The 22,756-nt window shown below is 43.8% G+C and overlaps 1 protein-coding gene across 1 annotated transcript in view; it reads right to left on the bottom strand.

Moving 5' to 3' along the window:
• Positions 1–260: 260 nt before the first annotated feature.
• SMAP2 (small ArfGAP2) overlaps positions 261–22,756 on the bottom strand; it is a gene marked incomplete at both ends in the record, with an annotated part of 49,841 nt that continues 27,345 nt past the window's right edge. Inside the window, 9 exons of the mRNA XM_080691164.1 lie at positions 261–386; positions 1,372–1,688; positions 2,281–2,446; positions 3,676–3,785; positions 5,147–5,228; positions 6,802–6,888; positions 10,690–10,768; positions 12,684–12,769; positions 15,023–15,156. Coding sequence (XP_080547290.1) covers positions 261–386; positions 1,372–1,688; positions 2,281–2,446; positions 3,676–3,785; positions 5,147–5,228; positions 6,802–6,888; positions 10,690–10,768; positions 12,684–12,769; positions 15,023–15,156 — 1,187 coding nt within the window. The remainder of the gene's footprint in view (positions 387–1,371; positions 1,689–2,280; positions 2,447–3,675; positions 3,786–5,146; positions 5,229–6,801; positions 6,889–10,689; positions 10,769–12,683; positions 12,770–15,022; positions 15,157–22,756) is intronic.

Raw genomic sequence — 22,756 nt, 5'->3', positions numbered from 1 at the left:
GGTGCTGGTGCCAGGAGAGGATGCGGGCTGTGGCTGGGGAGGTCGGGATGGCGAGGAGACATGAACTACATAAAGCAACAGAGAGGCCTGCGTGTCTGGGAAGTGGCTGGGTTGGGCGGATGCCAAACCCCACACGACTTATTGAGCAACTTCTACACCAAACAGAGAGGTAGGAAGAGGGGACAGGAGTGGAGAGTTGGGGAAAGAAGACAGGGGGAGCAAGGGCTGAGGAGCGTGGCTGCCATACAGGTGTTGCGCTTTTATTTCCACATCTGGGGACTGAGCGTCTGATTGGCTGCCTGTCCATTTCCCCCGCTCATTGACTGTCCATAGCTCATCATGCCGTTGGCTCCGTAGAAGTTCATCCCCGCCATCTGCTGGGTCATCTGAGGGAAGGGAGAGAGGAGACCTTCAGACCAAGCCAGAGGCAGGGTAGGAGTCCTCTGCCTGCAGAGAGAAACTGTTGAAGTGCACCAGTGGCCTGAACCTTTGCTTCAAGGAAACAAGACCCGGTACTGAAGGACCATTCAGGCAGGCGATGTCGGTGGAGACTAATGCTCAGGGAGGGGAAAGGGATCTTAGACCTAGTTAGCAGAAACGCATGAGAAGCTCTTCTCTTCCTTTCCAGTTCCTCACCCTAACCACAGGAGCCTACTTGTAACTGGCCACGAAAAAGCCCCCACACCAGTGCTCCTCACGCAACTCCAGCAGAGAGCAGCAACTGTGCACTTATGCACACCAGTGTGCAGAGGGGGAAAAAGAAACCAGACCTTTTTTTGTGTGTGTGGCTGTACTGGGGATTGCACCCAGGGACATTCTACCTCTGAGTACCCCAGCCCTATTTTTTAGTCTTTTATTTTGAAACAGGGTCTCACTGAGTTACAAAGGGCCTCACTAAGTAGCTGAGGCTGTCCGTGAACTGCAATCCTCCTGTCTCAGCCTCCCCAATGCTGGGATTATAAGCGTGCGCCATCACGTCCGGCTAGAAGGGCCTCTTTATGAGCTGGATTAAAAGACTGACATCTGAGCTGGGTACGGTGGCCCAAGTCTGTGATCCCAGTACTTGGGAAGCTGAGACAGGACGATTGCAGGCTCTCAGCCAGTCTCAGCTAACTGTGAGGCCCTCTGCAACTTAGAAAGACCCTGTTTCAAAATAAAGAATAAAATACAGCTGGAGGCGTAGCTTAGAGGTAGAATGCCCCTGGGTTCAATCCCCAGAACCAAAAAAAGAAAAAGAAAAGAAAGAAAGATAGAAAAAGAAAAGCAAGTCTCTGGCATTATCTCATCTACATGGAAAGGACTTAGAGAGACAGGAAAGGCACAGAGCAAGACAGCTTGAGGAAGTGTGTCCCAGGTAAAGGGATGGCTTACCTGCGTGAGGTTCCACTGTAGCTGCTGAGCTGGCTGGACCCCATACACTGTCTGGGGCACGGCCGCCATGCCTGCCATGTAGCCGGCCTGCTGGGCGGCCATCATCCCATTCGGCACACCCATCATGGGAGCCTGAATGCCACCCACGTAGCCTGCAGGCATGGCCATGGGGGCGACCATTCCAGAAGCTCCTGGCTGAGCTACCATGCCCACTGGCGGGGGCATCATGCTCCCCATGATGCTGTTAGGAGGCGTAACCCCAGGGAAGCTGGGGTAGGCTGTGGGATATGCCATCTGAGCAGGAGCCATGAACATCGCTGCCAAGAAAACACACATATCACTGTCTTAAAGAGGAAAGGACATAGAAGTAGCTCAAACTCTCACTGGCTACTGTTTTCCAATTCAAATTTGTCAGAACTATGCCGGGCGTGGTTGTTGTGCATGCTTGTAATCCCAGTACTTGGGAGGCTGAGACAGAGGACTGAAGGTTTGCAGTCAGCCTCAGCTACTCAGTGAGACCCTGTTTCAAAATAGAGTAAAAAATAGGGCTAGGGGTGTAGCTCAAAGGTAAAATGCCCCTGAGTTCCATCCCCGGTACTGCAAAAAATAAATGAATGAATGAATGAATAAATAAATAAATAAATATTAAAAATAAATAAATAATAAAAAAGGGGTTGGAGGTATAGCTTGGAGGTAGAATGCCTCTGGGTTTAATCTTCAGCCAAAGGGGGGAGGGTGGAATCTCTCTGCTAATACTTTGTGGCTTCACCAGTAATGCCCGATTTCAGACTTGTTTGGTGTATGGTGCCCCAGCCCTCCAAGTAACTGTCTCCTGACACAACAAAGAATTCCCACATGTATGGCCTCCTGTCTCTCCCTGGCCCATGGCCATGACCCCATGGACTCTACCTTGGGCGGGCATCTGAGGAGCCTGGGATCCATAGAGTGAAAGAATAGAGTCCTTAGAGAGCTGTTTCTTGCCTGTTTCTTCTGACTTGCTCCCTGGCTCCGGAAATAGGTTCAGGTTTTCAGGAACAGAGCCGGCGCTTCCTGCGGTTGGCATGGAACCTACAACCTTAGAGCATAGAGGGCAAGGGGAGAGGTGGAGAGTCCTCACGAGGGCCCCTTTAAGGACTTCTCACAACTCCTGCTTCCAGCATCTACAGTAAGAATTCATGGCTCAGAGCCATGGTGGCGCATGCTTGTAATCCCAGTACTTGGGAGGCAGAGGCAGGAAAATCACAAGTTTAAGGCTAGCCTCGGCAACTTACTCAGACCCTGTCTCAAATATGATTTAAAAGGGGCTGGGGGCCAGGTGTGGTGGTGCACATTTGTAATCCCAGAGCTTGGGAGGCTGAGACAGGAGGATCGCACAGGTTCGAAGCCAGCCTCAGCTACTTAGTGAGGCTCTCAGCAACTTAGTGAGACCCTGTTCCAAATAAAATATAAAATAGTTTTGGGAGTATAGCCCAGAGTTCCACCCCCAGTACCACCAAAAAAAAAAAAAAAAAAAAAAAAAAAAAAAGAAGAAGAAAAAAAAAAAGGGCTGGGGATGTAATTTGATGTTAGAGTTCTTGCCTAGCATGCATGAGGCCCTGAGTTCAACCCCCAGAAATGCAAAACAAGAATTCATGGCTCATGTCAAATTAATACCTTCCAAACATTTTTCACCATAAAAATATCTGAAAGCACATCAGTGTTAAGCTTTGGTATAACTCTGTGTTCTTTAGCAAAACAATATGATTTGCTAAGAACAAACAAACAAATGAACCTATAAATGATATGGCAGAGAACTGGATTTAGATCCCAGTGTAGACATTTACTGATTATACAACTAGAGGCTAGTCACAAAACTTTTCTGAAACTAATGTTTCCTCATCTGTAAAATATCCATTTGGGGGGGATTCTGGTGAAGACTTGAAATTTTTGGTGAAATATATAAAATGAGATACATCAAACTCCTGGCACTGCTGCTGGCACACAGCAGGCATTTCATACATGGCAGCCATAATGTTAACATCTTCAGACCTGCAACACCTTGGCAGGAATTTAGGATGAAGAACCAGCACAAAGTATCAGCCTGCACCATATGATAGAGAAACCGTGATAAAGGACCACTCTTTCTGAGCAGAAGACAAAATGGCATAGATAATAATCTTAGACTGTCATAGCAATGACACAGTATCAAGGGAAGAATCAAGAAAACCAAAGTCCAGTTTCACCATGAAGTATCACTTGGTTCCATGACTAAGTTATCACCCTTTCCAGAATGTCCTTAAATCCTATGAATCCCAGAAGACTCACCTTTCTGGACACTGAGGAAGAAGGGGATGGAACAGAGGCCAAAAGATCTAAATCCTTCTCTAGGGTATTGCTGGTCTTACTGTTTGCAATGGAGCAGGCCACAGGAGCATCTGGAAACAGAGGTTGAAGTTAAGATATAGTACTGCCCATTAAGACCACACCTTCCTTCTATTCTGCACAAAAGTGGATGGCGAAAGCCCATATGTTCCATCATGGACCTGGAAATCTAGTTCTGGAGCCACTTAGCTTGGACAGGACTGCTCAACAGAGGCTCACCACACACACCCGGAGAGCTTCGGGGAGCCCATCTATCAGGCCACCGGGCAGAAGCAGCCCAGGCCTGCAGGCTACATCAGCACCACAGCTGTGGGGCTGGCTGGCTCCCTTCTGGTTCTCTGAAGGGCAAGGTGTGTAGGATCCATTTCAGAGAGGAATGAAAGGTACAGAAATTAGAACCCTTAATGGCCAGCAGCCTACGTCAATGGCAGTGGACTGAGACCAAGTACAGCATCAGACCTGTGAAGGTGGAGAACAGGCTTCTCCCTGAAAGGAGCAAACCACTAGCTTGGGATTGCCAAGGGTCATAAGGGAACGGGCCATCTCAGTAACTGGTTATGCCTGAAAAATACAGGGGTGAGGGCAGCACGCAGAGCACAGGGCAGCGGCAAAGGGAAATTTCAAACACTTTATTGAGTGCTCAGCATGTGCCAGGCACGGGGCTGGGAACTTGAGAGGCGTCATGGCACTTAATCCTTCCAAGTAGAGACTCTTAGCATACTTACTGCATTGATTAAAAAAACAAAACAGTATTCAGAAATCACTACTCAAGGTCAAAGAGGGAAACAGCTGGGACTCCAGATCCAAAAGCTGGGTTCTTTTTGTTGTTGATGATGTTATTTTGTTTTTGTGGTGCTAGGGATTGAACCCAGGAGCATTCTGCCTTCAAGGTATAACCCCACACCTATTTTATTCTTGTATTTTGAAACAGAGTCTCACTAAGTTGCAGAGAGCCTAAGTTGTTCAGGCTGGCCACAAACCTACAATCCTCCTGTCTCAGCCTCCCAAGTACTGGAATTACAACTGTGTGCCACCATGCCTGGTTTCCCTATTTTTTATTTTGAAACAGGATCCCACTAAGTTGCAGAGGGCCTCACTAAGTTTCTGAGGCTGGCCACGAACCTGTGATTCTCCTGTCTCAGCCTCAAAAGTACGGGGATTACAGGTGTACACCACTGTGCCTGGCTAAGGCTGTGCTCCTAACCACTACACTGTGCTGGTGCTCTGCAAAGACCTGCTGGTAAGCACCTTCCAGCAGCAAGTGCTCCAATGGAAACCATAACAGGAAGGACAGGACAGAGCAATCTTAGTGAGGAAGGCGCACACCAAAGTCCCATTTCTGCCAGTCTTCCCAGGACCATGAGAACCCATCAAGATGTGTAAGAATATGAAAACTGACAAGTTTAACTCTTACCAAGGCCCAGCAAATCCATGACAGGTGCTGTAGATTTGGGGGAGCTTTTCCGAGGTAGCTGTGGGTCTTCTTTTTTCTGTGGCTAAGGTGAAAATATGTTATTAAAAGAAAAAAGCAAGCCGGCTGCCGGGCGTGGTGGCGCACGCTTGTAATCCCCGCGCTTGGGAGGCGGAGACAGGAGGATTGCGCAGGTTCGAAGCCAGCCGCGCGCGCTGGCTTAAGAGACCCTGTTTCCAAATAAAAAAGTATAAAAAATAGGTCTGGGAGTGTAGCCCGGAGGTAGAAGGGCTTCCAGGAACCCCAGTACCACCAAAAAAAAAAAAAAAAAGAAAAGAACAAAGCAAACCGGGCGTGGTAGTGCACGCTTGTAATCTCCGCGCTTGGGAGGCGGAGACAGGAGGATCGCGCTGGTTCAGAGCCAGACTCGCTGGCTTAAGAGACCCTGTTTCCAAATAAAAAAAATATAAAATAGGTCTGGGAGTGTAGCCCGGAGGTAGAAGGGCTTCCAGGAATCACAGTACCACCAAAAAAAAAAAAAAAAAAAGAGAGCGGGAAAGAGAAAAGAAAAAAGCAGGTGTTTTTAAATATTTCCCCCTCTGCACTGCAAAGCCACAGGCATTCTTGTAGTCTGGTTGCTATTATTCAAAGAGAATCACCACAGAAACAAAACTCAGAGCGTGCTAGGTCGTGTGAGTGCGTAAATGGAACCTAAAGTGTTAAAGATACTGTCTGTGCTTGTTTAGCTTTCTGGAGACACAGATTTTTCTGAAACTCAGACAACCACTGGGCAGGGGACTCAACAAAAACAGCAATTTTTGGTCCCAGGAAAAAAATCAAGGATAAAGGTATCTGATGGTACAAGAGTCAGGTGCTACTGGGGGTGGTGGTGCACACCTGTAATCCCGGTGCTTGGGAGGCTGAGACAGTAGGATCGCAGGTTTGAAGCCAGCCTCAGCTACTCAGCAACAGTCTCAGCAACTTAGTGAGCCCCTGTTTCCAAAAACCTAAAATAAAACAGGGCTTGGGGTATAGCAGAGAGGTAGAATGTCCCAGGGTTCAATCCCCAGCACCACACACATACACAAAAAAAGAATCAGGTGCCAACAAATCTCCCAGTGGTTAGAAAACCTTTAACACCAAAAGGAGATCAGTTAAAGATGACCAAATCCACGCTGCCACTATCACCAGACTGTCCCCAGATAGTGTGATTCTTGATCATGATACCGACAGTAAAAAGTCCTCTCTCCCAAGATTCCAAGCTCTTTTATTGGAACACCTACTAATAGAGTAGAATTCGTGTGGCCTGGCTAAATTAAAAAGGAAATGGCATATAGGTGGTCTAGCAAGAGAAGGATGGTGCGGAGATAGCGCCTGCTCGGTCCCATGCAGTTGCATGATCTGGGGGTGGAATGTGCCTCCTGCTTAGGACAGATGCAGCTCCCAAGCTCCCATCTGGCCCCAAAGAGAAGTGTTTCAGGGCATATTTCAGCAACAAGCAATGGGAAAGAAGCAGAAATCTGATCTAAATGGAGATCCTTTCAGACCCAGGTGCAACCGTGCAGGGTGGCTTCAAGCCCACCCGCATCGTGAGGCCGCTGCCCTCCCCCGAACATGCCACACCGGATCGTCCACACGGGGCGAGCGCTCCCACTTACCATTTTCACTTTCTCAAAAACAACAGGTTCCAGTTTTTTCTCTGGAACTGGCTCACTCCCTCTTTTCCACTTGTCATCTTTCTCTTTCTAAAAAAGATTTAATCAGACAATGAACACAGGCCCCATGGTGACTCATAATTCAATAGATAGTTATAACCCCAAATATCCAAAAGGGACACCGAAAGTCTCTAACGATCCTGCTGCAGGAGTCCGACAGACTTGGGAGCATGTCTTGGTGTGGGGCCGGAGGCCATCCTCTTCTGCAGCGGCCTCAGTGCTGGCCGGGCCTTCCCCAAACACTCTGAGCACCTGTCCTGCAGGTCTGTCTGACCCACTAAGGGCTCTTGAAGCTTACAGTCGGCCCGTCTACTGAGGCTTCAGTTTGCTGCCCATTTCTGCCCCAAATTTAACTTGCATACACTTTGAGGGGCTACACCTCCTCTTGGTGTACTGCTACATAAGATTATCTTCATCTTAGCTATATCCTTTCTGATTTTATCAATTCAATTACAGGTCCTCTTAATATTCATCGCCTTTTTAAAAAATCAGAAAACAAAAGGGTAGGGTGGGTGTAGGGAGGAAAATACACTAAGCGACTGTGCAGACACGTTTGTATCACTTTGAATCTCATTATGATGTATAATTACACTGTACCAATAAATGCATGAAAATAAAGAAAAATCAGAAAACAAACCTTAAAGATTAAAGATTAGAAAAACTAAAGGAATAAGGCAAGAAAAAATCAGGGAGTTAGAAAGAAAAAAAAGATTATAGTATCCTTTTTAGGGTGACCTATATGAGTCACCTGTTTAAAACCAAAAAGTATATAAAAATAAAATATTATAAGCCAGGCAATGGTGGCATGTGCCTGCAATACCAGTACTTGGAAGACTTAGAAGTAGGATCCCAGGTTCGTAACCCACCTCAGCAACAAAGTAAGGGTCTCAGCAACCTAGTGAGACCCTGTTTCCAAGCAAAAAAAAATCAAATAGGGCTGGGAGTATAGCTCAGAAGTAGAATGCCCCTGGATTCAACACTCAAAACCACAATAAGTATATAAATACATTAAATATTATTTTTGAGGTAATGGGGGTGAAACCCAGGGGAATTCTACCTTTGAGCTACACCCCCAGCCCTACTTTTTATTCTTTATTTTGAAACAGAGTCTCACTAAGTTGTGGAGGGCCTCACTAAGTAGCTGAGACTAGCTGTGAACCTACAATTCTCCTGTCTCAGCCTCCCACATACTGGGATTACAAGTATGCAGCACCATGCCTAGCCAGAAAGTGGCGTTTAAAAGAGTTACTAAACTAGGAATGGGGGCACACACTTGTAATCTCAGTGCTTGGAGGCTGAGACAGGAGGATCACAGGTTCACAGCCAGCCTCAGCTACTTAGTGAGGCCCTCCACAACTTAGGGAGACTCTGTTTCAAAATAAAGAATAAAAAATAGGGGTAAGGATATAGCTCAAGGGTAGAATGTCCTTGGGTTCCATCCCTAGTACTGCAAAAAGAAAAAAAAAATAATAAAATAAAATAGGGCTGGGAGTGTAGCTCAAAGGTAGAAGGCCCCTGGCTTCAATCCTCAGTACCACAAAAATAAACAAACAAGCCACTTTCTTTTGGTTTGAAATGAAAAGTTTTGACTTAGCAAATACTAATTGTTGCATGAAATTTTTCATAAAAACATTAAAAATTAAGTATATCAAATAAAAAATTTTAAATATATTTTTTGGTAAACAGGAGGTATTTCCTTCCCAAGAGAAAATATCCAGTAAGTCAAAGGCTTGTTTTGTGGGTGTGGTACACCACCCATGTAATCATGAACACCTGAACTACAGTCTCCATGCAGCAAGTCTCCCTCCTCCTCCACCCTCTGCATTACTTCCAATACCCTTTTCTGACCTCATCTGATTTTATATTTCAGGCACAATGAACAGAGCTTGGCAGGCACACTGTAGTTCTCTACAGATAAAAAGAAATGCATGTGCTTTGTTTCTAACCCCTTTTTGATGATGCCATCCAAGCTGTAGCTATACACTGGGTTAATTCTTTCTTGGAACAGTTATGAATAAGTGATAAGTCTTTTTTTCTGAATGACTGTGAAGCGTCTTTCATATGAACTTGGGGAGGAATTATTTTCCCCCAGCTCTATGGAATACCTGTACTTACTTGCTTGTGTTGAAATTCACCTACCAGTTAATATCTCTTTCGCATAGTTTCCAAAGACCAATCTCAGGCTGATTCCAATTAGCTTAACTTTTAATTGCCTGGAAGGGCTTAGAGGGCCCTGTGCAAACTTAGTGACTTCACTGGCTACTATCTAATCAATTAAAATAAGTAACTAGAACAGAAGATACACACACACACACTCATACACTCACATACACACTCATACATCGCACACACACACACTCTCACACACTCATACACTCGCACACACACACACTCACACACACTCATACATACTACATGACACATGAGAGAAGGAGAGAGACAGAGAGAGAAACTGTGCTAGAACTGGAGAATTCTGTACTCCATATTTTTATAGCTAAATAGTTATTCCTAAGATAATTAATTGTAGAACCATCAAAGGCTGTTTAAGGCTCTAAATAGTCATACTTATTAGTTGCCATTAGTCAGACATATTTTCTTCTCCCAGAAACCATGTTGTATTTCCTCCTGTGTGTTAGTTACACTTGTCTAATTATCTGTATTTCAGATTCTAACCGCACCTAGGATAGAACGTATACTTGGCAATGGGTAGTCAAGATCCTTCTCGATCTGAGATCCTTCTCAGGGATAAGGAAGGTCCCCACTGGTAATCAGTCCACCCACACACTGGTCATCAGCAAGTAATGGGGGAAGTCTATGTTGATTGATCAAACTGAAGGAAACTGGTGATTTAATCACACCTGCTTCTATTTGACTTCAATTACCAAAAAAAAGTATGTGTGAACATATATACTGATTTTTTTTTTGTATATACATACACATACACAGGCCAGGTGTGGTGGCGCACGCTTGTAATCCCCGCGCTTGGGAGGCTGAGACAGGAGGATCGCACAGGTTCGAAGCCAGCCTCAGCTACTTAGTGAGGCTCTCAGCAACTTAGTGAAACCCTGTTTCCAAATAAAGTATAAAACAGGTCTGGGAGTATAGCCCGGAGGTAGAAAAGCCCCTGGGTTCCACCCCCAGTATCACACACAAAAAATAAATAAAATAAAATACACTACACAAACAAACTGTTTACAAAATAAAATACAACACACAAACTGTTCCAAGATATCCAATAATCTTAACTCGATAACTGGCTTTTTCCTACTTTTGATTTTTTTTTTTTAGTAGTGGAGATTAAACTCGTGGGGCATCTTACCTCCAAGCTATACCCCCAGCCATTTTTATTTTTGGTTCGAAACAAAGACTCACCACATTGTTGAGGGTCTCATTAAGTTGCTGAGGCTGTCCTCGAACCTGGGATCCTCCTGTCTCAGCCTCCCGAGTACTGGGAGCACAGGTGTGTGTCACCACGCCCTGCACACTTTTGCATTTTTTTTTCTTGTGGTGCTGGGGGTTGAACCCAGGGGCCATTCTACCTCCGGGCTACACCCCAGCCCTTAAGAACTTTTTATTCTTTATTTTGAAGCAGGTTCTCACTGAGTTGCAGAGGGCTTCACTCAGTAGCTGAGGCTGGCTGTGAACCTGGATCCTCCTGTCTCCGCCTCCCAAGCGCAGGGATTTCAAGCGTGCGCCGCCACGCCTGGCCTACTTTTGCGTTTTTTAAGTGATGGTTTGGAGGATTTTGGTAGCAGTTCTTCAGATTCTTTCCTACCTGCTTAATGAGCAAAGAACTTATTTTGAACAAAGCTTGAAAGATTAACAACCAACCCGAAAGGCATTGATGTCCAGACTTCGGTCCATGTATTTCTTCTTCTCGTATTTATCTCGAATAAATCCCTCAACGGCTCTGCACAAGCTTATTAAGGATGATTCCAATAAGTCTCTCCAACAGGAAGAACGTAGAAGAGGTCAACGCATACCCCACGGAGCACTGTCCTCCTTCCCTCCCACCTGGTCTCCCGGCTCATGCCTCTTCACGTGCACTTTCCCTCACCAAAAGCTTTTCTATCGATTCTTTCGGTACTGGGAGTTGAGCCCAGGGGTGTTCTACCTCTGAGGTACACCCTAAGCCCTATTTTTTTTTTTTGAAGCAGGGTCTCATTAAGTTGCAGTGGGCCTCGATAAAATGCTGAGACTGGCTCCAAATCTGCAATCCTCCTGTTTCAGTCTCCCAAGTACTGGGATTAGAGGTGTGCGCCACTGCACCTGACCCGACCAAAATCTTGAAATTCCTCCTTCATTGTTATCTCAGGGAAGCATTATTTCCTGTGGTTTCTCTTTAGAATGAGGACAGTAGAAAGTAGAATTAACCTTCTGACTTCAGAGGTATCTGTGGCTGCTCTCGGATACAGAGAGAGCAGTCAATTACCTATTTTAAACCCCTGAGATCAACAGACCTCAAGCAAAGGCAACTAAGTGTCTTTCAAAAATATAAACTCTTAGCTGGGCATGCAGTGCATGCTTCTAATTCCAGTACTTGGGAGGCTAAAAAAGGCAGATTGTAGGTTTGAGATCAGCCTCAGCAACTTAGTGAGATCCTGTTTCAAAACAAAAATAAAAAAGTACTGGGGTTATAGTTTGGAGGTAGAATGCTCCTAGGTTTAATCTCCAGGATCAGAATTGTGTGTGTGTGTGTGTGTGTGTGTGTGTGTGTGTGTGTGTGTAAACTATCATAATGTATGTGTGTGTATGTGTGTGTGTGTATGTGTGTATAAGCTCTTGTCCTCACTGCCAGATTTTGATCAATGGGTCCACAGGGCCCCAAATTTGTATTTAATCAGTTCTATCCACAATCACCTAAAAGCAAACTCTAAAGTGATGGTCTACAATTTATATTTTTATGAGGACCACCTTAATGGGGTTTGGTTTTAGGTTCAGAGGCTGTTCCTTGTCATGGGGATGGATGAAGAACATTACTGATAAACTGGTCAACGAAAGTTATTTTTGGCACACAAGACATAAGAAGGCAATAAAAATAAATAATAGTTTTGCTGACAGCCAGGGATGAACAGAGCAAAATAAACTATTCTTTTTATGAAATAATAGTTTCAGAAACTCAAAAGAGAAACTAGTGGATATGTCACTGGAAGAATTCAGAATGAAATCACTCATCTTAATTTCTGAGTCTTCCTCACGTGATCCTTACCAAACAACAATGCCACATCAGTAAGTTGAACCCAGGGGCATTCTACCTCTGAATTATATCCCTTGTACTATTTTATTCTTTATTTTGAAATAGGGCCTCGCTAAGTTGCAGAGAACCTCACTAGGGCTGGCTGCAAACCTGCGATCCTCCTGTCTCAGTCTCCCAGGTACTGGGATTACAAGCGTGTGCCACAATACCTGGCTTTTTTCCTGTGTGTGTGTGTGTGTGTGTGTGTGTGTGTGTGTGTGTGTGTGTGTGTGTATTAAACCCAGAGGTATTCTACCTCTTAGCTATGCCACCAACCCTATTTTATTTTTTATTTTGACACAAGGTCTCACTAAATTGCAGAGGCCTGACTAAGCTGCTGTGGCTGGCCTCAAACCTGTGATTCTCCTGTCTCAGGTTCCTAAATACTGGAGTTATAGGTGTGGGCCACCACACCCAGCTTATGTGTATTTTCTTCTATGTCTTGGTTGCCAAGAGAGAGGAAATCCCAGGCCTTTCATCAATCAGCATAGAGATGGGGCCCTGTCAGATCCCAGGCCTTGAGTCTTGTCTGCTTCTCTCCAAACATCAAAACACCACTCATCCTTCTAAGTTGCTCCAAAAAAGATACGGGTCTATCTGAGGTCGCCGAAATGTCTCAGGAAGGTATGCTTCATAAAGTCGGTTTGCCTTTCCATTTCCCATCTCTTGCATGCACTGCAATCAAAGAAAATGTAGAATATAAAATTTCAGATCAGGAAAGAAAAACTTCTCATACAACTCTTCCATTGTACAACTGAAGAACCAACATAGGAAACACAGGAGTGCCAGAACCAAGATTTGAACTTGTGTGCTCTGTTTTCCAAAGCACGATTCTTTCTACCCTACTAGGAATTCCCAATCACTTGCCCCCCGAATTCTTTCCTCTCTCCATGGGTTCCTTTTATGAAAGCTGTGTCTGCCAAGACACATTTAATTCAGTAATAATTCAAGATTTCATTTAAAATTCGAAGATGTATAGCTAGTGATCAAAATGTCTACTTGGCAGATAATAATGGCTATTACAATTGTGAGCTTATGCTGTTAATTAAAATATTCAGCTCTAGTACCAGTAAATGTGTTTCCCATTAGGCTTTTAAAATAGAACCCTTAAGCCGGGCGTGGTGGCGCACGCTTGTAATCCCCGCGCTTGGGGGGCAGAGACAGGAGGATGGCGCTGGTTCGGAGCCAGCCTCGCTGGCTTAAGAGACCCTGTTTCCACATAAAAAAGTTAAAAAAGAGGTCTGGGAGTGTAGCCAGTGGGAGTGTATCCTGGAGGCAGAAGGGCTTCCAGGAATCCCAGTACCACCAAAAAAAAATAAATAAAATAAAATAAAACCCTTAATACTTGAGGAAAAATTTCCAACAGCTTTGTAAATTTTCAGATTGCCAGACACCTCCATGATATGTAATTTCCTTCATAAGATACAGAAAAGTAAAACTAAAAAATGCAACTCATCATTTTATACCTTTAATGAATCTGTAAGTACGCTCTAAAGTAGTTTTAAAGCCATTTTTCTAATTAAGAATAATTTTGCCAGGTGTGATGACATGCGCCTGTAATCACAGTACTTGGGAGGCTGAGACAGGAGGATGACAGGTTCAAGGACAGCCTCAGCAACTTGGCAAGATCCTGTTTTAAAATAAAAAATAAAAGGCTGGGGGTCTGGCTCAGAGTTAGACTGCCCTGGATTCAATCCCCGGTACCAAAAAAACAAAACAAACAAAAAAAAAAACCCCATACAAACAAATAAACAAAACAAAACAAAAAAAACTACAAATGTTAGATCTGTACATGTGAAACGTTTTAGAAAATAATCCAAAGATCCTTCTTAATGCCTTCAAGGGCACATGAGGTCTTAGACAATGAACAGTGTTTGGAAAAAAAGTATAAGTAGAACTGATAATATATACATATGTGTGTGTGCGCGCGTAAGTGTGTATATACATATATACATATACATATTGTGGTGGGGGGTACTGGTTACTGGTACTGGGTACAAAGTTGCACTGCTAGTTTCAAACCTGTGATCCTCTTGTCTTGACCTACCATGTTGGTCTAGAGTAACTGGTATTTAAATATAAAGATTAAAAAATCTCAACCAGCTGGGCATTGTGGCTCACGCTTGTAATCCCAGCATTTGGGAGGCTGAGATCAGAGGGTCGCGGTTCGCGAACAGCCTCAGCTACTTAGTGAGGCCCTCTGCAACTCAGTGAGATCCGGTTTCAAAATAAAAAATCAAAATTAGGGCAGGGGGTGTAGCTCGGAGGTCGAATGCCCCTACGTTCCATCTCCAGACCCGCAAAAAAAAAAAAAAAAAAAATCTCAACCAAGGCTGGGCATGGTGGTGCACACTTGTAATCCCTGCGTTTGGGAGGTGGAGACAGGAGGATGGCGCAGGCTCAAAGCCAGCCTCACTGGTTTTAAGAGACCCTGTTTCCAAATAAAAATATAAAATAGGTCTGGGAGTGTAACCTGGAGGTAGAAGGGTTTCCAGGAACCCCAGTACCACCAAAAAAAAAAAAAAAAACCCAAACAAACAAACAAAAAACAACAACAACAAAAACTCAACCAGGTCTGGTGGGCGCACACCTGTAATCCTAGTACTTGAGCGGCTGAGACAGGAGTATTGCAGGTTCGAGGACAACCTCAGCAAGTAGTGAGACTCTCATCAACCAAGCAAGACCCTGTTTTCAAAACAAAAAATAAAATAGGGCTAGGGATATAGCTCAGAGGTAGAATGCTCCTGAGTTCAATCCCCTGTATCAAAAATAAATAAATAAATAAACTCTCTAGTAAGGTACAGGAATTTTATAGAGTATTAATTAAATCTTCCCTTCTTTTCACCTGTGTGCCCAGCCTGACCGAAATTCACCTGGAACTACCTCTCTCTCTTTCCCTTTCTCCTCCCCCTTAGATTGTTTAAATACCTGAATCTGTTCTTGAGTCCACTGGTCGAGGTTAACTGATTTTACCCTGGATATGTGCACTCCCAGATTCCTGTGGATTCCTGCACATCGAATGCAGATAAATACACCAATGTTCCAGGAGGCCCATCGCGGCCCTGTGAAAGTTAGGAACAGAATAGTCAAGTACAAATTACAACAATATTCATGGCCCAAGCTGTGACATTTAGATTACCAAGCAACAATTCTTTCAAGAGAAAGAATCCTCTCACCTCTCTCTTCCCCTCCCCCTCCCCCCTCATACTGGGGATTGAACCCAAAGGCCATTTTACCTCTGAGCAACACCTTCAGCTCTATTTTATTTTATTATTTTGAAACAGGGTCTCTCTAAGTTGCAAAGAGCCTTGCTAAGTGGCTGAGGCTGGCTGCGAACCTGCGATCCTCCTGTCTCAGCCTCCCAAGTACTGGAATTATCAGAGTGTGGCACCACATCTGGTCAAAAATTTTAGCATAATTTTTAAGTGTATATTATGATGGCTTTTAGTATATGTTCACATAGTTATGCAATGATCACCCACGATCGAATTCCAGAACATTTCCATCACCCAAAAGAAATCTCAAACCTGTTAGCAGGCACTCCCCTCTATTCCCAATCCCTATCTCCCAGCCCCTGGTGAGCAGTTACTTTTGCCTCTATGAATCTGCCAATTCTGGACATCTAATACCAATTAAATTATATAATACATGGGCACTTATACATGGAACAGTTTTCAACACTGGTGTGTGTTGAAATACAGAATTACTTATATAAAGAAAAACCCCAGGAGAACAGTGCCATGGCACATTCTGTTTAGCCCAGCACCTCACATGAACAGTCCGCCCCAGACTTTGCAAGGTGGCGTGCCTAGATTCAGTTTTCCTACCAGGAAAAAAGATATAGACGCAGCATGCCAGGCCAAGGCTCAACTTGAAATAAAAAACGTTGTTTATCCTCTCCTCCCCTGCACGCCTATAAAATATGCATCCACATTAACTTAATAGGATCCTTGGGCCGATGGCCCTACTTTACCCAGCTACAGAATTATCTAGATTCAAACCGGCCAAATAATGCAATCATTCAGATGCTTACTGAAACAAAAAAGAAATCTCAGATATGAATTTTAATAAACGGTTACAGAATCTCAGTTCCCCTGCCAACTTTGCTCACCCTAATAATCACTCTGGAAAAATCTCAAACTCCTCTTCATAATTTTTATGCAGAGAAAAATGTGACTTACTTTTATATGACACTAGCCAAAGACTTAATGGAAAAATCTAAAATTGTTTCTTCTCCATTATTCAACAGAAATTAACTCTGTAAAATAAGCAGGATTTTTTTTTTGGGGTGGTGGTGGTGGTACTGGGGGTGGAACCCAGAGGCTTTCTACCTCTGGGCTATACTCCTAGACCCATTTTATATTTTATTTGGAAACAGGGTCTCACTAAGTTGCTGAGGCAGGCTTCGAACCTGCGTGATCCTCCTGTCTCAACCTCACAAGCGTGGGGATTACAAGCGTGCGCCACCACACCCGGCTAAATAAGCATGATTTTAAAAGCAGAGGTTACAATAAAGAAGTGAAAAGCCAGCCAGGCAGGGTGGCGCACGCAGGGGGTGGTGCATGCCTGCGATCCCAGTACTTGGGAGGCTGAGCCAGGAGGACCGCTGTTTTGAGAACAGCCGTTGGAAGTGGGGAGACTCACTAATGTAGCGAGATGCTGTTTCCAAATAAAATAAAATAGGGCTGGGGGTGTAGCTCAGAGGTAGAATGCCCCTGGGCTCAATCCTCAGAAGTGAAAGAAAAAAAAAAAGTGAAGACACGAATTGATTTCCTACACAGACTGAGACCTGTGTGTGGAACAAGACGTCATTTCTGGAGGACACTGACGATTATTTGACTAGCCTGTGAGGTTTGACACGCATATTCCTTTAATGAAAAACTGCTAGAATGCTTGTCAAAAATTATTCTTAAAATCTGAATCCACAATTATCATCTATAAATTTGTTTGTCTGTTTGTTTGTGGTACTGGGGACTGAACCCAGGGACGTTCTACCATTGAGCAATACCTCTAGCCCTTTTTATTTTTTGGTACCAAAGATTAAATCCAGGGGCATTCTACCTCCAAGCTATACACCCTATCTTATTTTTATTTTGCAACAGAGTCTCACTAAGTTGCTGAGATTGACCCTGAACCTACAATCCTCCTGTCTCAGCCTCTTAAGTACTAGACTTACAGGTGTGTGCCACCAGGCCCGGCTTATTTTTTATTTTTTTAAACTGGGTCTCGCTAAATTGCTGAGGCTCCCCTCAAACTTGGTATCCTCCTGTCTCAGCCTCCCAAATACTGGGATTACACACCACCACACCCAACAACAATGTAATTTTTTTTTTTTTTTTTTTTTTTTTACAAAAATAGCATTCCTTTTCTATGGCAAACAGTACAAAGGCCGAAGGCTCAAACCCTTCTTGTCACCACCAGGTGGTGTTCTCTGCCTGAAGTTTTATCATAATGCCTTCCTATTGCTATTATCTTGTTTCAGGTAGTGGGGTGTTCTACAAATGCAAAATGAAAAACCTGAACAAATGTGAATGAGGCATCTTAGGATGCTGTGTATTTATTTTTGGTAACAGTTTTCAGAACTGTGATAAGATCTTAGTTATGTAAGATTTAAAATGGGACCAAAAGTTAATATTTCATGTTTCTTTGGCATTTTTCCTATGTTCTAGATTCTAGGGTCTATAACTCATGATAAGATAGTGAAATATATTTGTTTACTAACAAAGAAATAAAAAATGCTCCCTAAAAGTTAGCGGCGATGAGCTGGGCGTGGTGTTGCATGCCTGTAATCCCAGTACTTGGGAGGCTGAAACAGGAAGGTCGCAGGTTCCAGGACAGCCTCAGATAAATAGTGAGACTCATCAACCGAGCAAAGCCCTATTTCAAAATAAAAATAAAATAGGGCTGGTGGTGTAGTTCAGAGGTAGAATGTCCCTGGGTTCAATCCCCAGTACCACACGAGCACACACACACACACACACACACACACACACACACACAAAGTCAGCCATGAGTTAGGCATGGGGCACCTGCCTGCCATCCTAGTACTTGGGAGGCTAACACAGGATTGCAGGTTTGATATCAGCCTCAGAAACTCAGTGAGACTCCATTTCCTAATAAAAACTAAAACAGAGCATGGGACATAGCTCAGAGGTAGAATACCCCTGGGTTCAATTACACACACACACACACACACACACACACACACGCACACACAATTGACTGAATTTATCAGAAAGAAGAAATTTACTCTGGACCTAATTTCTTCTTTATTTTAAAATAAATCTTATCCTGGCGTGGTGGCGCACGCTTGTAATCCCAGCGCTTGGGAGGCTGAGACAGGAGGATCGCGCGGGTTCGAAGCCAGCCTCAGCTACTTAGTGAGGTCCTCAGCAACTTAGTGAGACCCTGTTTCCAAATAAAATATAAAAAAGGTCTGGGAGTGTGGCCCGGAGGTAGAAAGCCTCTGGATTTCATCCTCAGCACCACACACACACAAAAAAAGTCAATAAACAATAAAATAAATCTTATTATGTATATTATATTTAAGGTATAGAGCATGCTATTATAATATATATAGATATATATGTATGTGTGGTTATGTAGAGGTTCCCAAAAATATCTGGCTTATTCGGAAAAAATATTCAGAAAAGTACTCAGTGCTTCTCTAGAAATCTATCTTTAAGCAAATAAACAAAAACATGCAGTGACAAGTTTGCATCCGTTTATTCCTCTGTATTTCATTTCAGCAGCCCCCCCCCAGGGAGAAGTACTGCCCCCTTTGGAAACTTATGCCCAGAATGACCTAATATCAGTCTTCTAGAAAACATAAAATTTTAAGCAGCTTCCTTTATTTCCCTCAAAACAGTATTTCTAAAGGCACTATCTTAATTCCCACTGGTTCCCTTTCTCCACTTCACCCCTACCCTGCCCTGGTGCCCACGCGTGCCCCACCACACACATAAAAGGAGAAGGTCAGAGCTGTCAGCCAGAGTGGTGGAGGGCGCTTGAATTTCACAGTGCGTGGCACTGAAGCTGCAAGCCCAGCTATCTACATCTGGTATACTTGCAAAGATGAGCCACCTGTTCATTACGAATTGCTCATGACAACCAAGACAAAAATATAAAAGATGAGCCGGGCGTGGTGGTGCACGCTTGTGATCCCAGCATACGGGAGGCTGAGACCAGAGGATCATGGTGCGCAGACAGCCTCAGCTACTTAGTGAGGCCCTCTGCAACTCAGTGAGACCCGGTTTCAAAAATAAAGAATAAAAATATGGCAGGGGCTGTAGCTTGGAGGTTCAATGCCTCTGGGTTCCATCCCCAGACCTGAAAAAAAATCATATATATATATATATATTTTATATTCTGAAACTGGAAATGGAAAGAGATGCTGAGAGGCATTATCCAAAACAAGTCTGAAAGCAAAGTCTGAACCCAAAACTGTAGAAACAACACTGGCCCAGTGACTAGGTACAGGCATTCTGAAGTCTCGCTGGGGCCCAGGCCTCCATTAGTAAACTGGAAAGCATGTAATATCCAATTCGCACTCAACTTCTGGACAACATTTACATATGCAGCGACGACTGGCGCCCTGCTGCAGACCTCCCTTGCCCCGACAACTTTTACCTCCCTAGAACTACCAGGATCAGAAGAGTTGCAGTCTTGAGGGCTCAGCAGAGCAAACTAGACTTACAGACAGCTTCAAGCTACCGTGATAATAGTAGTGACCTCTCAGCTATGGAGTTTCACACAAATGAATGTTTGGGAGAAACCAAACAGAAATTGATCTATGTATATTCCAACTTGCCAGCAGCATGGAACTTGAAAAATTCCTCAACATGGAGAGGGAAGAAAGTAAAAATCTCTTCCATCTTCCATCCAACCCCTGTTGCGTATACTCTGGAAACTTCTGTAATCTGTTTTTACCTGGACCTCATCTCTCTTGCCTATAAGCATTCATTCTCCTAGCACTATTTATTTATTTATTTATTTATTTATTCATTTATTTATTTTTGTGTTCCTGGGGATGGAACCTAGGGGCATTCTACCTCCAAGTTACACCCCAGACCTATTTTATTCCTGATTTTGAAACAGGATCTCACTAAGTTGGGGAGGGCCTCACAAGTACTAGGATGACAAGCGTGTACCACCACGCCCAGGTAAGCATGTTTTATTGAGTACCTAGGTTCCCAAGTACCCCATCTGCAGAATACTAGGGATACAAAACAGAGACTATAAAAATGAGAAATCTTTGTTTGGGAAAAACTTAAAGACTGACTAATTGGTCTCTAGACTTCTACCAGAATAATCTCTCTAAAACATAAATCTGTATAGATCAAACCTCTGAGTATAAACTTTCTGAGTTAGTCTTATACATAGAGGTAAAAGTGTAAATTGGTCCAAACTTTCTGAATACCATATTTCAAACTGAGCTCTAAATCTTGTGCCACACAATCTGCTCTTCCTCCATTCTTCTCCATGTTCATCAATTATCCCCAATTTATTCAAGTGATCAGTCAGAAATTTATGCATCATCTTTGAAACCCGTCTCTCCTTCAACTCCCACATGATCAAGACCAAAACCAGCATCTTTTTTCTCCATCTATACCACTATTTCCCTGATCTAAAGGCATCAGATTTTTTTGGACCTGGACAATAATCTCATAATGTTTCTCCATTTTTATTTTATATTCTTGTCTCCTCCAAGCAGAAACCCAAACCAATCTCCACAAAACAGCCCACTTGAACTCTTCAAAAAGCAAAGGTCACTTTGTCACTCTTTTGTTTAAAACCCTTCTATGAGCCGGGCGTGGTGGCGTATGTTTGTAATTCCTGCGTTTGGGAGGTGGAAACAGGAGGATCACACAGGTTCGAAGCCAGCCGCGTGCACTGGCTTAAGAGACCCTGTTTCCAAATAAAAAAGTATAAAAGTAGGTCTGGGAATGTAGCACGGAGGTAGAAGGGTTTCTAGGAACCCCAGTACCACCAAACAACAACAACAACAACAATAACAAAAACCCTTTTATGGTGCTTGGGAGGCTGAAGCGGGAGGATGGAGTTTGAGGCCAGCCTGGGTAACTTAGTGAGACCCTTTCTCAGCAACAAAACTCTTCTATGGAAGGTTTCTTTCTGTTCCAGTGGGATTAAAAAGCAAATCCTTAACATAGTCTCCAAGGTCTTAAAGGAGTAGCCCACATTAGTGGGTCATGCCCAGACCCGCAAGTCCTATGACACCAGCCTTCTTTCATTTCCTCCAGACACCACATGTCCCGTCTTGGGGCTTCTGGTCTCTGTACATGCTGCTCTCGCTGCCTGAAAAGCTCTTTCCCCACCAACATCCACCACTTGTAGCTGGGCCGATTTCCATACATCCCCAGGGTCTCAGCTGACATGTTTCCTCCCCAGAAGAGCCTTTCCTTGGCCTCCAATCTGTGCCAAATTACAATCTCTCTTCCACATTTTTTCTTGCTTTTTACATTGTATTAAGGAAAGTTTCAGGTGCACAAAAGCAGAGTATAATTAACTGCCAGCTTCAGCAATCATCAACTCCTTGCCAATCTTATTTCAGCTTTTCCTACTCACCTTCCCTCACCCCCAAACCTTCAGTGTTTTGTTTTGTTTTTTAAGGGTTTCGCTAGCTGGGCATGGCAGTGCATGCTTGCAATCCCAGTACTTGGAAGGCTGAGAGAGGAGGATTACAGGTTTTAGGACAGCCTCAGAAACATAGAGAGAGCCTCGGCAACCTAGCAAGACGCTGTTTCAAAACAAAAACATAAAAAGGGCTGGGGGTGTAGCTTGGAGGTAGAATGCTCCTGGGTTCAAACCTCAGTACCACTAAAAAACAAAACAAACAAAAAACAACAACAGGGTGTTGCTAATTGCAGAGGCTGGTCTTAAACTATAATCCTAGCTGGGTGTGGTGGTGCAGGTTTATAATCCCAGTATTTGGGAGGGTAAAACAGGATGGCAGGTTCAAAGCCAGTCACAACTACTTAGAGAGGCCCTCTTCAACTTAATGAGACACTGTTTCAAAATAAAGAATAAGAATTAAAAATAGGAAGCCAGGGTGGTGACGCACCCTTGGTTTGTAATCCCAGCCTTCAGGAAGCTTGGAGGATCACAGTTCGTGAACAACCTCAGCTACTCAGTGAGGCCCTCTGCAACTTACTGAGAGCCTGTTTCAAAATAAAGAATAAAAAATAGGACAGGGGGTGTAGCTTGGAGGTTGACTGTCCCTGGGTTCCATCCCCAGACCTGCCAAAAAAAAAAGAATAATACCCCTGGGTTAAATCCCCAGTACTGGGGGAAAAAAAAAATGTAATCCTCCTGTTTTAACCTCCCAAGTACTGAGATTACAAGTATGTGCCGCCACATCTGGCATCTCTGAATTATTTTGAGGCAAATCCCAAACATTATACCATTTCATTTGTATAGACTTTAGTCTGTTACTAAAATATACAGATGTTTTAAATGTTATGAGCTTTCATTGGCCCTCGACTTTTTCTTTCAAATTTATACCACATTTTATTATGTCTGTGTAATTGTTTAACTTTTCTTTCCCTCTGAGCTATAAATGTCAAAAGAGCTGACACCAGATCTGTGAAGTCCCTGCCATTCTTGGGCACTGCTCTGCTCCCTGCGCATTGCAAGGAGGCAGAG

The sequence above is a fragment of the Muscardinus avellanarius genome (assembly GCF_963383645.1).
Source record: "Muscardinus avellanarius genome assembly, chromosome: 3".
Classification (NCBI taxonomy): domain Eukaryota; kingdom Metazoa; phylum Chordata; class Mammalia; order Rodentia; family Gliridae; genus Muscardinus; species Muscardinus avellanarius.
This window is presented reverse-complemented; position numbering and strand designations above follow the sequence as displayed.